General features: G+C 43.4%; 1 protein-coding gene across 2 annotated transcripts in view; it reads right to left on the bottom strand.

Moving 5' to 3' along the window:
• EFR3A (EFR3 homolog A) overlaps nt 1-15,654 on the bottom strand; it is a 96,224-nt gene that overhangs the window by 42,485 nt on the left and 38,085 nt on the right. For both annotated transcript variants that reach the window (XM_063129915.1, XM_063129916.1), the window contains exons 6-7: nt 13,504-13,625; nt 9,379-9,528 (exon numbers count right to left, since the gene is read on the bottom strand). In XM_063129915.1, coding sequence (XP_062985985.1) covers nt 9,379-9,528; nt 13,504-13,625 — 272 coding nt within the window. The remainder of the gene's footprint in view (nt 1-9,378; nt 9,529-13,503; nt 13,626-15,654) is intronic.

Here is a 15,654-nt window from a genome sequence, read left to right as displayed (position 1 = left end):
AGCAGGGGGAAGAGAAAAACATAAGAGGGGAATGGAATGGAGTAACCTGGAGGAAGGCATGACTGGCTGGAATCCTGAAGCAGAGCACTCCATACTGCATATTGTCCCAGGTCCCACTTACTCCCCCTAATAGAGAATTTAGGTGGCCAAGTGCCCGTCAGTTTGGAAATACAACAGAGCTACCCCAAAATAAAGCAGTGGCTTCTACACAAATAAGAGTATGCTACAATACCACTTATAAGCTGAGCCAAACCCATTAGAAATAGGCCAAACCTCACTGAAGGAACAGGGATTAACAATCGCCACCTATATTTAAAAGCTGATCTAGCCACATTAATAAATATCATGGCTTCTTTCATCTCATCTTTTATGTTAATGCCAGGTTTCAGTTTATCAATAAACATCGGGCAGTATCCAACAGGAGCACTGGACTCATGTCCTGGTGCTGGTGCATGCACTTTTGCTCTTCAGGAGCAAGCTCTACAACCCCGGCCACAGCTAGACCTAAGGTTTATCCTGGGATCATCCAGGGTTCACCCCTGCCTGAGCACTGGATCCCCTTTGTGTCACCTAGATGAACAGGTTTGACCCCTGGATGATCCAGGGATAAACCTTAGGTCTAGCTATGGCCCCCGTGTTACCTGACCCTTCCAGAAACGAACTATAAAGCCCTACACAGCTTGGGACCACAATACCTGATGGAACTTTTTCCTGACATGAACCTACCCGAACACTACGTTCAACATCTAAGGTCCTCCTCCAGGTGCCTACTCTGAGGGAAGCTCAGAGGGTGGCAACGAGAGGGCTTCCTCTGTGGTGGTCCCCCAACTGTGGAACAATCCCCCTGACGAGGCCCGCCTGGCGCCCACGTTGTCATTTATTTTCGGTGCCAGGTCAAGACTTTTCTCTTCTCCCAGGCATTTAGCAATATGTGATGAGCCTGGGTCTGGTTTTTTGGCTCATCATTTGTAAAGTCGTTATAGTGGTTTTAAATGTATGTGCATTTTGCATGTTTTTGTGGTTTTTAATTATTGTATATTATCTTTAAGTGTTTTTATCTTATGTGAACTGCCCAGAGAGCTTCAGCTATGGGGCAGTATACAAATGCAATAAAATAAATAAATAAATAAATAAATACATTTTTTTTTTGCTAGTTGTGAAGATTGCCACGACAGTGCAGCCATATGCACACCAGTGATGAAGAAGCATTCAGGACCCCTGTTGGATACTGCCCATGGCCCCCTTAATATTTTTATATGTTTTTAAAACTACAAAGTTTACTTTTAAAAAAAACAAAAAAAACTTTTAATCTGTATATTTATAATTTGGATATGCTACTGGTGGCCATTTTTTTTTGTTTTGAAGAACTGCATCATGTGCATTGCATCGCCTGCATACAGTTTGATATGGAGATAAGAAAAGAATCCTGCAGAAACTCATCTAAGAGGGAACTTTCAGCTGCCCATAAGATGCCAGAGACAGGAATTGCTATCTTTCTCCTGCCTTTTGTTCTTGACAGTCCGGGAGCAATAGGGAGACGGATGCAGCTGCCCAATCACAAACACTGGTTCAGTTCAGACAATATGTTAGTCAACGGTGGTTTTAGAACTCCACAGTGGAGTTTTTACATCACTGTTGAGAAACGTGTTGTCCGGCGGGAAAACTCCACGCAATGTTGGAGGGTTTTTTTTTTGTAAAACACTCCATGAAGAGTATCTGTGCTGTGCAGAGAAGAGTTCCTGCACAACCATTGTGTTGTGTGTTGTGTGGTGGGCTCTGTGGAGTTTTCCATTGTTTGGGTTGACTTTTCCCACTGGCTACAGAGTTCTATGGCAAGAGTGGCAAAAAGGAGGGAGTGCCACTCTAGGAGAGCCACCGAAATTGTTTTTTCACAGCAATAGCTGATGGGATAGCATCAGGAGAATCGGGGAAGGAGAAAGGGTTGAGGAACTGTCACTCAAACGTCATGTGGATTTTTACCCAACTCCATGGTAGCCCACAGCCACACAATGGTGGAGTTAGAACATATTGGGAGTACCCCCTACAAACTCAACCTCTGAGTGGAATTTCCACACTATGTTGACTAACCTGTTGTCCAAACTGAGCCTCCATATCTATCTAATCTATCTATCTATCTATCTATCTATCTATCTATCTATCTAGACACAGAAGTGAAACTGGGGAGTCACAACTTTGTCTAGAATCATAGAATAGTAGAGCTGGAAGGGGCCTATAAGGCCATTGAGTCCAACCCCCAGCTCAATGCAGGAATCCACCTTAAAGCATACCTGACAAATGGCTGTCCAGTTGCCTCTAGAATGCCTCTAGGGTAAAGACTGATGTTAAATGTTTGTTCTGCAATGATTGAGAACAGAATATCCTGTATCGGTCCAGGAGGCCTTTTATAGAAGAGAGTTGTCTAGTGGACATAAATGGTTAAAGTATAGTGACATATTGGAGAGGTCCTAGGGAGAATTTAAACTAAAAGCAAGAGAAGAGGTGTTAAAAGAGGGCCATATATGTCAGTGGTTTTCTTTCCTACAGATTATCTGTAGGTAAGAAAACCTACAGATTAAGAGTGATGTTTGAAGAAGCACTATGTACTAATGATGAACATGCTATTTCTAAGGTATGTAAACTATTGTTAAAGCTTGAGACAGAGAATGATGAAACAAAGGATTGTTTGTTAAAATGGGATCAAAACTTTGGGTATAAGATACCAATAGAATTATGGTAAAATATGTGGGTAAAAGGTTTAAAATATACGTTAAGTACTAGACTTAAGGAGAATTTCTACAAGATGATGTACAGATGGTATATGTCTCCTTCAAGATTAGCGAAAATGTATAGGGGTTGTTTGGGAGATTGCTGGAAATGTGAAGAACAAGAAGGAAGCTTTCTCCGCTGTGGCACCCTGGCTGTGGAATGAGCTCCCCAGAGAGGTCTGCCTGGCGCCTACACTGTACTCCTTTCGTCGCCAGCTGAAGACCTTTTTATTCTCTCAGTATTTTAAAACAATTTCAACTTAAACTTAAATTTTACTGTTCTAATTCTGTATTTTAATCTATATCAATTTCTGCTGTGTGGTTTTATCCTGGTTGTGCTTTTTTATACTGTATTTTGTATTTGTGTTTTTAGACTGTTGGTTGTTTTATTATGGTTTTAATTTTTGTGAACCGCCCAGAGAGCTTCGGCTATTGGGCGGTATAAAAATATAAATAAATAAATAAATAAATAAACCTTTTACCATATGTGGTGGTCATGTAAAAAAAGCAAAATCTTTTTGGACTGAAATTCACTTATTAATGCCAAAAAAATATTAAAGATAAATATAAAAATGAAACGAGAAGCATTTTTGCTGGGACTTATGGATGGGCAACTTAAAGAAAAAGGACTGTTATTTTTGTATATGACAACAGCAGCTAGACTACTATATTGCGCAATACTGGAAAAAGACTCAAGTACCATCAATGAAGGAATGGCTCTGGAGTTGGCGGAGATGGCGAAACTCATGGCGTTAGTAAGAGAAAAATCAATGACTTCATTTGCATTGGACTGGAAACCTCTGATAGAGTATATACAAGAGTTGCAAAAGAATGAACTATTTGTGTGTGGATTTTATATGTAATCTGTGGTTTTTATGTAACACTGGGCTGGCTAAAGTAAATAACTGATAGCTTCTGTCTGAAATGAAGATTGCCTCAAATGGATTATGGCATGTATACTGTATGTGTTTTTATTAGATGTAGAATATGTGATGTGATGTATTTTTATTTATTTATTTATTTTCCTTTTCCTCTCTGCCCCATGTGCTTTGCTTTCTGTAGAAATTAATAAAATTATTGATTGATGAGAACAGAATATCCTGCAGACTTCCAGGTCTTACAGCTCTCCAAACAAATCAGGATGAAAACCCGCTGATGTCAAAAATAAAAGTCACAACGGGATGTTTTTCTGATGGCCAAAGAAGCTTTTAGCACTAAGCTATTATCCAAAATTACAATATTAAACGTATGAGTCTCCGAGTAAGGTCAATAATTTAGGAACCTCATAGATTTCCCATCGTTCAGAGATTCCATTTGATATAATAGAGGGGTGCAGGTTAACCGCTTAGCCCTTGTCCACAAGTGATGGAAAGACAAAGTACAGGCATCTATTTGCTCTGACTCAAACTAGCAGCGCCATCACACAAGGGAAAATCGCGTTTGCTTACCATCGCTTCTCCGCCCACGCAGTTCTCCCTCATTACTTCCTCTTTTGAAAGAGGAAGTCAACAACTTGCATGTGGCCCATTCAGGGGACCGTTTTGATCCCACTGCTTCTACTGCACACAGCAGGACATAGTGGCAACTTCTGCCTTTAAAAATCAGTCGGACTTATTGGGGTGTTTTTTTGACGTGTGAAGAACGCTAGAAGGGGCGGGAGGCAGACAACGCCATGGGAGAGACCCGCCAAAATCCGAGAGTGCAATAAAACACTCGTCTGATGGAGCGCTAGATGTTATGCACAGATTTTATTTATTTACTTACTACAATTCTATACCACCCAATAGTTCAAAATCTCTCAGAGGTCTGCTATATTTTCCGAACTGCCCCAACAATCTTGTTTCAATGAAAAGCAGCCTCAAAGGGCTATGATCTTCAGCAATGGATCTGCCATGGAGGGGGTGCTTAACCTTTTCACTGCCAACCATTTCCTCCAGACACACAATTTACTAACCCCCCCCCCCCCAAAGCGATGGTAATCAAACGTGATTTCCCCATGTGATGACGCTCTTACTGCAACCTTTAATTCCTTCAGAGCTGAGCTGTGGTATGCAAGCGTTTGGGGGCATGAGCAGCACTCTGGAACAGGACTGGAGGGGGGAAGTAGAGCTTTCAGTGCCCCCATGTGCAGTATTTTTGGGGGCAAAACATCCCTGGAAGGCTGAATCTGTCCATTTCAATCGCTCCCAGTTTCTCGTTTTCCAGTCTAAAATCCTCTTAGTCCCAAACTGTGAGATTATGTTTTAAAACGTTCACGAAAAATGATCTTTTCAACATTTGCATTTTTGTACACAATTCTCCACGTACATTGTGGTATGCATTTCCCCCTAATCTACGCTTCTTCTTTTTTCCGAGCAATTTTCCTAATATAATTCATGTTTGAACTCAAGAGAAATGGGAAATGTAAAATCAAGTCACAAACCGTGAATATATTTTTATGCCCATAGCATATATTATTGCTATGACAAGATTTCCCCCCCTTCCCCTTTAAGTTGGGATTGTGTTCTTATCTATTCACTCTGCCGTTGCAGAAAGAAACTGCTTTCTCCTACGTGAGACCATCTGTCAGATCCATCTGCTTCTTCCTCCCACTCTTCAAGACGTCCTTCTCAGCACTGCCTCCATATGCAGGGAGTCACAATATCAAAAAGGAAAATGAGATGAGAAACTTATTGCCTGCACCATATGAGGCCAACTGATCAACAGCCCATAATACTGTTTTCAATGCTCTGCATCATATGTGCATTCGAAGGGTAGTCTGGGTGCTATTTTATCAGCATTAGTCTTTTGGGTTGGAGCATACTCCTCATACAACACAAGATTTCGAAGCGGTTGCGTTCCAATTTAACTCTCGTGTTCATTTTTTTAAATAGGGCTGTCTCTCAATTAAAGAAATTTTAATTGATTTGTTATCTGAGTTTTTAGGAGCCAACCTTATCAGCTGGACACCCATTAGGCAGACGCCTCTGATCTCGGAGGTTTGCAAGTATTGAATGACCTGCTGGAATGCTGCCGACGGAGCAGGAAGAGTGACTAAAGTGATTTTCACTTCTCCAGCCTCCTTTTAAAGTCCCCCCCTCTAAAAGCCCATCTAGAGGAGGAGTGGGGGCAGGGCTGCAGAGTCTATAGGGGTGGGCTTTTTGTATCTACCCCCCCATTTATTTATTACATTTTTATACCACCCAACAGCCAAAATCCTCTACAAGGTCCTCTGAGTAGGGTGACCCTATGAAACGGAGGACAGGGCTCCTGTATCTTTAACAGTTGTATTGAAAAGGGAATTTCAGAAGGCGTCATTTGTATATATGGAGAACCTGGCGAAATTCCCTCTTCATCACCACACTTAAAGCTGCAGGTGCCTTCCCCTCTTTTAAATCTGGTCACAGTATAGCTGCAGTATAGCTCCTGCAGGTTTAACTGTTGTGATGAAGAAGAAATTTCACCGGCTGCTGCATGCATACAAATGACACCTGCTGAAATCCCCTTTTCTATGCAACTGTTAAAGATACAGGAGCTCAGTTCTCCTTTCCATATGGTCACCCTAATATTGCAGCCATGTGGGATCTCACTACAATGATGCAGGTTTCAGTGTTTGTTTTATGTGTGAACAGGAGCCTTGCTTTGCCCTAAACTAGGGTGTCCATATGAAACGGAGGACAGGGTTCCTGTATCTTTATCAGTTGTATTGAAAAGGGAATTTCAGAAGGTGTCATTTGTATATATGGAAGACCTGGCAAAATCCCCTCTTCATCACCACGCTTAAAGCTGCAGGTGCCTTGCCCTCTTTTAAATCTGGTCACAGTATAGCTCCTGCAGCTTTAACTGTTGTGATGAAGAGGGAATTTCACCAGGTGCTGCATACATACAAATGACACCTGCTGAAATTCCCTTCTCTATGCAACTGTTAAAGATACAGGAGCCCTGTCCTCCTTTTCATAGGGTCACCCTACCTCTGAGGCCACTCTTGCAGGTGCCGTGGTTCTTTCCAAGGGGGCTGTGAGGGGGAGGAGGGGATCAGACTGTGTAGTCCCCTTTCCAAAATCGTAGAAGGGGCTACGGCTCCCGGAGGGGGCATCCGAGAAATTCCTGGGATGCCATCCAGGGACTGCCAGATTGCTCTGTTTATTGATTAAACAACGGATGACATTTTTCATACATTCGCATACGAATGCAACCACCGTTCTGAAGTAGGAGGAGTCTTTTAAATGAAGCGCACACATGTTGCAGCGGGCACCGTCTCAGAAAAAGAGGAATGGGTTTCTTAAGAAGTTGTCTGCCACCCATGAATTTGTAAACACAGCTCTGCTAGGCCTTCCTCTGGGGTACATGCCACAGCAAATCTGGCAGTGGTGCCTTGCCTGGAAATCTTTGCTGATGCTCACTTTCTGCCTGAACTCTTTCCTCAGGCCTTGAGTCCTTACCGGGACAACAGGCTGCCTCCTCTGCATGCAGAAGCCCTCCATGAAGCCTTCCCTGGGCTTTCTCTCTTTGCAAGCAACTCTGTAACTATGGGCTACCTAGCCTGGGTCAAGCATAAGCTTGCCTAACCAATCTTAAGTCTATCACTATCGAGATGTGAACGATTTTTTTCCCTTTTAGTTTGACTTGTTTAGATTCCCTGACATTTGGGTTGCAGGCCTAACTAAAACTAGAGTGGCCAGGTGTCCTGCTTTAGAGAGGACAGCCATTTATCTGAAGGGGTGTCAGAGGACAGACATCTGTCTAATGGCGTCATCTATCTGAAGGCCGTGAAGGGAGCGCAGTGGCCTGGCCCATCACCCATTAGCACCAGGCCAGCAGACTGAACAGTCAGGCACACAGGTCACCTCATCCCAGTCTTCCTCTCTATGATGTGATGCATTTCTATTTAAGTCATAGAAAGGAGCTTCGGTTATTGGGCGGCATAAAAATGCAATAATAAATAAATAAATTCTTTCTAAATGTGTGCGTGTGTTAGCATGTGTCAATTTTCATGCAAAGGCATGCCTTCATTTGTCCTCGCTTTTTGCTGATGCATTTCCTCTTTTTCGGCAAGGCATAAGTGGCCACCTTGACTGTCCAGTCCATGTCTGGTTTAAGGTAAGAGAACTAGAAGCGACGTTGAAGTTGCTCCATACAGAGTTTGCACCTGGGCAGCTGACTGTTCAGGCACTCTGGCCATAGTCTTCTCCACTATGGTGAGATGTACTGCCACAACATGAGTGCTACACACACACACCTGCCTGTAGGAATGTCTAGCTTTTATTATACACACAGTTGTCAAAAATCCACAATGCTTAACCAGGAACCATCTTTCTTTCTTTCTTTCTCTTATATTATATCCTGCCTTTCTTCCAAAGAGTTGAAGGGAGTGAACATGCTTCTCTCTTCTCTTTATCCTCACAACATCCCTTCGAGGTAGGTAAGGTTATAGGAGAGAGTGACTGATCCAAGGTTGCCCTGAGAGTCAAACTGCTACACTGCATTGGAGGTCTACCCTGGATAGCCGTGGCCTCTCGGAGCCCTCTTCCATGTGCAGAAGGGGATGTGGGGACGTGACATCAGCTCCTGCAGCTGGAAAACGGTACAAAGCATCGCATTTGGCCTGGCCCAGCGTAAATATTAGTAGATGGGTATCCTGCCCTGGTCCAGTTTACTGAGCAGGGCCTTCTGCTTGTGGCAAGTTCAGGCTCCAGTTTCCAGCTCGGGACCTTGACTACGCCCCTATCTGGACAGGGATAACCTGGCTTCAGTTGTCCATGCTCTGGTAACCTCCAAGTTAGATTACTGCAATGCACTCTACGTGGGGCTGCCTTTGAAGACGGTTCGGAAGCTGCAGCTCGTGCAAAATGCAGCGGCCAGATTGATTTCGGGAACCAGAAGGTTCGACCATATAACACCTGCTCTGGTCCGCTTGCACTGGCTGCCTGTATGTTTCCAAGCCCAACTCAAGGTGCTGGTTTTGACATATAAAGCCTTACATGGCTTGGGACCACAATACCTGTCGGAATGCCTCTCCCAACGTGAATATACCCGGTCACTATGTTCAACATCTAAGGTCCTCCTCTGGGTGCCTACTCCGAGAGAGGCTCAGAGTGTGGCAATGAGGGACAGGGCCTTTTCGGTGGTGGCCCCAGACTATGGAACGATCTCTCTGACGAGGCTCGCCTGGCGCCAACGCTGCTATCTTTCCGGTGCCAGGTTAAGACTTTCCTCTTTGCCCAGGCATATGGCAGCATATCTTAATCACCCACATGTTTATTTTAAACGTTTTTTAATGCTTTATGTATGTATGTTCTGCGTTTTAAAATTTTAAATGTTGTATACTTGTTTCTATCTCAATTTTAGAATTTCTGTAAACGCCCAGAGAGTTCTTGTTATGGGGGTGGTATATAGATGTAATAAATAAATTAATTAAGGGAATCCACCCTCCAGGTTGGGATCCAGCATATAGCCCTGTCCTGTCCCTTAAAATACTATAGGCTTAAGTGGCATCATTGATAGCGCTGAAACCAACAGTAACAGGAAAAAATAAATATATAAAATAAAATAAAAATAAATAAATGTGTCTCTGAACACATATTAAATCTTGACTGGGAGCAGGGAGTGGTTTCATGGGCTTTCACCTAAGTACCTGTCAACATCTTCAATCTTGTGCATATTAAACAGCAGGGAGGGGACTATCTTGTCCATATGCTGAGGCTCCCATATGATTGCTTGCAGCTCATCATTAACGGTCTTTCGGACCACTCCTTGGATGCCCCGGATGCCAGCAATTCGGATCCTAGGGGAGGACGATAAAACAAGCTTGAAGAAAACGGCCATCTGTCAAGGCGATTTAGGCATTTGCCACATGTTGTTCAGATTTATATTCTGCTTTCTACAAAGGTATCAAAGCGGTGAATGTAAAATGCAATGGCATAACAACAACAATAAAAACAGTACAATACAAACTCATCAAGAATAAAACCACAAGTTCTACTGTGTGCTACAAACCATAACTGGCTGGGTCAACCTTCAGGAAAAACTTCCTGACTGTTAGAGCAGTACGACAATGGAGCCAGTTACCTAGGGAGGTGGTGGGCCCTCCCACACTAGAGGCATTCAAGAGGCAGCTGGACAAGCATCTGTCCGGTATGTTTTAGGGTGGATTCCTGCATTGAGCAGGAGGTTGGACTCGATGGCCTCATAGGCCCCTTCCAACTCTGCTACTCTATGATTCTAAGAAGACATCTCAATGTCAGAACTGTGAGCACCTGTCTAAGGTGGGTGCTACACAAAGGAATAGTGCACAGCCTGTGGCAGGGTGTGGCCAAAGGGTGCATTTACATGGCTAACATTACCAATGTGCACCATGCCTCGAAGAACTGCAAAAAGTATATGATTGCACATACATTTCTATGAAACTTATTTTTGTGTGGTACTCCATTAATGTGCAGGGGCATCTTGAACTCAAGTCTTTCTTGAACGGATGAGCAAATTTTCCTCATTCTATGCCATTCTCGTTCTGCCAGTTCTCCCTGAATTCTGGTTCAGCTCATAGATTTTTCCCTAAGACAAAGCATTCTAACGCACGTCTCTGTAACATACCCATTTTTGGGCCCACTTTCTGTATTATCTGCATTTTTGTAATCTGAGTGCTTTGATTGCAGACTTGGAAGTGTCATTATCAATGTGTTCCAGTTCATGTACAGGTTCCCTACTGTTTTAATGTGACGTTAGTTGGCCTGAGAAGATTTGTGCTGGAGGCTGTGGCGAAAACATTTATTTATTAATAATACAAAGACTGGAGTATTCCCTTTCCTCCAGCATTCACCAGAGCTACTGAGGTAAATATGTAAACAAGCCCTCTGAAAAGTTGGTCTTCTGAATCCTCTTTGCAGTTTTGCACAGAATGAATGTATCTTTTCAGCAGAGGGAGCTAAAGACCAGAGTATATGTTATTAGATAGACACAACTTGATACCACAAGCACACAAAATATTCTACTTTTATCTTCTAACGTCTGTGTGCAGCTACTTAATTTTACTGTGTGCAGTGTCACTTAAAAATGAATAATTTAAAATAAATAAAAATACAAACAAAAATGTCTAGAAGTAATCCATTCAAATACACCATTTCACATGATGTGTCCACTACAATCTTAACATTTAGATACACCAATTACTGGTAATTTGTGTCCTTGCGAAAGCCGAGATTTTTTTTAAAAAAAAGGTTTTTAATTTTAAAGGGTAAAACGTATAAAATTAGCTTTATTTCACTGGTGAATTTTCTTAGTATATAACAAGTCAGTGTAGCAATTTGGGATATTTTATAGCTGCCTGCATCATCAGTAATAGCTGTTTTCTGAAGCTACCTTCAAAACTCTAGCTGCAGAGATTAAAAACAACGCTGACATATGACCTGTGCCAGGTTATTTTAGGAAAAGAGATTGCCATAAGATGAGTGGTTATGAATAGAAACAGCGAGATGATTTGCCCAGAAACAAATTGAGCAAGAATGCGTAGGCCTCTCCTTCACAGCCTGTGCAGCTGAGGGGGGTGGGACGGCGGGGAGGCAAGCATCTCAAGTCTGTCAGAGCTTTCTAGAAGGTTCCATGCTGCAGTCCAAGCAAAACAAGACCACAAACAGAACTGCCACTGAATGCAATATGATAGGGTGACCATATGAAAAGGAGGACAGGGCTCCTGTATCTTTAACAGTTGCATAGAAAAGGGAATTTCAGCAGGTGTCATTTGTATATATGGAGAACCTGCTGAAATTCCCTCTTCATCACAACAGTTAAAGCTGCAGGAGCTATACTACAGTGACCAGATTTAAAAGAGGGTAGGGCACCTGCAGCTTTAACTGTTGTGATGAAGAGGGAATTTCACCAGGTTTTCCATATATACAAATGACACCTGCTGAAATTCCCTTTTCAATACAACTGTCAAAGATACAGGAGCCCTGTCCTCCTTTTCATATGGGCACCCTACAATATGGTTACATTGACCAAAATGTATGTGTTAAACCTTTAGGAGAAATGCACTATATTATCAGCTTTGTAACCATCATCATCATCATCCCATCATAGATAGAATATACATATATAAATATCCTATTTTAAAAAAAATATATTAAAAAAGCGGGGGGGGGGGGAATTGAGGAAAGCGTTGTTAAGAGTGACATATGGGATCTTCGCTAACAGGAGAGTCCCCCCTCCGCCTCTGTAATGACTGAGGTCCGGTGTTTTCATACAGCAGTGTCATGATCAGGCCTCTTCCCCTTAGTGTGGGTGAAGGAGTTTCAAGCTATCAATCGGAATCAGATTCTAAACCAGAAGAAACAGGACTAGAAATGCACTAGCCTACACAGGAAGCAGGGGCGGAGATTCTCCCAGGCTCTTCAGCAGCCAGGGATGAATCTTCAGCGGACATTTATCAGAGAAAACGCTAACAACTCAGAGTCTGTGGGAACTCAGCAATCCTCAGAGGGGGAAGGGACTTTAGAGTTGACTGATCCCAGAGTCCGCTGCAGATTCAAACAGGTGGAGCTAAAAGAAGGCGACAGGCGATCAACTCAGCTAGCTTCTCGCCAACGGCTTCTTCAGAGGCATCCTTGCTGAAGTTAAAGGGTTCAGGGGAAAAAACTTCCCTTTTGTTGAAAGGACAACTGTCTAGCTTAGTTAGTCAAGATTTAGCCTAAGGGAAAGTTCCTAGTGTTTACTCTCTCTTCAGGTGCGAAGAGATGTTTATTTGCTGAATAAAGTTTGTGGATTACTTGGCAGACCTCTTTTTGTCTCGCATCACAGTGGGAGGGCTTGGAAACATGACAAGCAGAAAGAAATGGTAAAAATGTCCTGGACAGTACCATTTCAGAGTATGGCCAGAGGCACCAATTTTGAATGCTCCTCTATATAAAACCGAAACATGTGTGTGAAACTTGCCCGTTAGGGAGAGAGGTTTTTACCCATGTCATTCCTACTTCCAGGGTGTTTTTCATACAGGGCAGCATTCATCAATGGTCTGCAGTATGAATTGATACTGCCACACCCTGTTGCTTGCGTAGAAGAGGACAAATATACAGTTTACTTCATATCATGATGTCAAAATATCCCACATTTTCCAAGATGCCACAGTGGGCAGTCAATACTGTGAAGCAGGAATGGGGAAAGGTAGAATAGTGTGACATCAAGACACAAAGTAAGTTATATTAGAAATCAGAGGGGGCAAGGTCAGGCAAAACCAGATGGGTGTCTACCATTTTCGGCAGGAACTGTATTTTCAGGGTAATGTCTCCTTTGGTTCTAATGTGAAAGGCATTCAAGGATAACTTGCGGTCATGTGACTCAGTCCTATGACAACAGATGCTGCTGTGGATAGCTATGACTCATTTCCCATGGGGTAGAGGCGAAAATGCACAGGCTTTTCCTGAGGCTGTCATGAACCTGGTTCATCACGAATAGAGACCTCAAGTGAAAGCCGTTCACAAAAAGCTTTCAAGGCAATTTCGCTTCTGCCTCTGTACTGCACGGAGACGTGAGTCACGAGACCGATGATAGGCCAGCTGTTTGAAATGGATGCAATCCCAGTCAACAAATACACTGGTGACAAATCTTAGTCAGAGCAACCAAGTGGAGAGAAAGATGCCACATCAAGTAAGTGAAGTCCTGAATATTGAGAACCACCCTATGGGCAAGTGAGATGGAGATGTTGGAAGTAAACCAGTCAAAAGACCTACAGAACATGATTTCATAGACATCGAACCATTGGGTTACTTACTCGGTTTGTACTTTGGGATCCTCGTGGTAGGAATGACACATGGCACTGAATCGAGAAACAAAGAAGTCGTAGCGCCTGTGGTACGAAGGTGTATCTTCTTCAATGTTCGCAAATTTAACAAACTAGGAAAATTATGGGGAAGAAAACATGAGGTTGGTGCATTGTCTGCTATAATGCTTTAAGAAGATAACAATAGGAGGGCCAGGATCTCTTCTCGATCCTCCCAGAGTGCAGGACACAGAATAATGGGCTCAAGTTATAGGAAGCCAGATTCCCACCTGACACCAGGAAAAACGTCCTGACTGTTAGAGCAGTATGACATTGGAACCACTGACCTAGGGAGGTTGTGGGCTCTCCCACACTAGAGGCCCTCAAGATGCAACTGGACAGTCATCTGTCAGGGATGCTTTAAGATGGATTCCTGCATTGAGCGGGGGGGGGGGGGATTGGACTCGATGGCCTTGAGCTGGTCACTCTGTCTCTGTGTGACCTACCACACATGGTTGCTAAGAGGATAAAAAGTGGGAGACCCAGTCTGGTGCTAACTTTGGGGGAATGGTGGGGCACCATACTGGGGGAATGGTGGGGTTAAAAACACATACATAAGACATGTGTTGGTGTGTTAAATACAATGCTTTACGATCTGCACAGGCTGCTAATCCATTTCCAGGCCCAATTTAAAGTACGGGTATTAATTTACAAAGCCCTAAACGGCTTGGGTCCAGGTTACCTGAAGGATAGTCTCTTTCCATATATACCTACCTGGATCCTAAGATCATCTTCAGAAGCTCTTCTCTGGGTGCCTCCACTGAATGAGGTGAGGCGGACGGCTACAAAGGAGAGAACCTTCTCAGTGGTGACACCCCAGTTGTGGAAAGTCTCGCTTGGGGTCTACATTGTTGTCTTTTTGGGGCCAGGTGAAGGACTTTTTAAAATTTTCCTATGCTTTTTAGCCCTTCAGTTTTAAGAGTGGTGTTAGTATGTTCTTAGATTTTGTACTGCTGCTAGCTTTTAACTTGGTTATTACGTTGTTTTCATTCTGTTTTAAACTTATTAATGGTTTTTAATAAACTGTTAAAATTTATGGTTTTGAGATATGTCTGGTCAACCACTCAGAGAGCTTCGGCTAATGGGCAGTATAGAAATGAAATAAATAAATTGAATAGTTTTTCATGATACCAAAACGTCACCACTAAAACGACATAATGAAAACAATATAACGCCAGCATACGTTACAGAGAAATAGAATCAGGTTTAGGACTTAGTTAAGAGAAAAGTTTTTTCGCTGGGGAGCTAAAAGACCACAGCGACAGAGAAAGCTTGGAGAACGTAACGTGAGTGCCACCACTGAGAAGGCCTTGTGACTGGTTGACAACCGCCTCACCTCAGAAGATGGGGCCCCTCAGAACAGAGCCTCCATTGATGAACTCATAGAAAGAGGCACTCCACTGGATATCCTGATCCCAGAAAATTTAGGAAGAGATGAAGAATGAATTTCAGCCCAAGGGGCAAATTCAATTTCAGAGAGGTTCTTAGGGGCCACATTTCAATGGTAGATGGGGCGGCAAACAAAGGAAGTGGGGCCAAAAATACCCCCACCCCCACCCCAGGCAAGTTCTTACTGCGAGTAACTAAGCCTTAGGAAAGGCGTTTCAAACTTTTGGAATGTAGGGGAAACTGCACAAAACACTGAACAACTGGTAGTTGGGAGGAAAGGGGGTGGGGTGGGAGTGGAGTCAGGGGAAGAGGGAGGGGCCTTCTGGGGACCTGGACTGGGACCCCAAGCCTTTCCCCACATTTGATTTAGGGCACTGCAGGTTAAAAAAAAAAAGGCACCAGGAATTATTACATAGCCAATGAGCAATCAACCACAGAGAATGCTCGGTTCGCAAAATTGTGATGTTCAATTCAGACTTTCCATAGATGTCCAGACAAGATTATACTTTTAGGGAACAAATTAGAGCTGTGCAGCCTTGGAGGCCGATCCGGAGCCCCCGAACCAGCCCCGATCTGCCTCCGGGCTGCCTCGGAGGTTGCCTGAACCGCCTCAGCGCCTAAGCCGAGGCGAGATTCGGGCCCTCCGAGGCGAATCAGACTTTTCTGAGTGCTGGCTGTGCAGCCGGCACCCAGAAAAGACTCCCCCCACCAGTC

Source organism: Elgaria multicarinata, chromosome 7 (assembly GCF_023053635.1).
Source record: "Elgaria multicarinata webbii isolate HBS135686 ecotype San Diego chromosome 7, rElgMul1.1.pri, whole genome shotgun sequence".
NCBI classification, from domain to species: domain Eukaryota; kingdom Metazoa; phylum Chordata; class Lepidosauria; order Squamata; family Anguidae; genus Elgaria; species Elgaria multicarinata.
The sequence above is the reverse complement of the archived record's forward strand: the minus strand, read 5'-3'. Positions and strand labels throughout refer to the sequence as shown.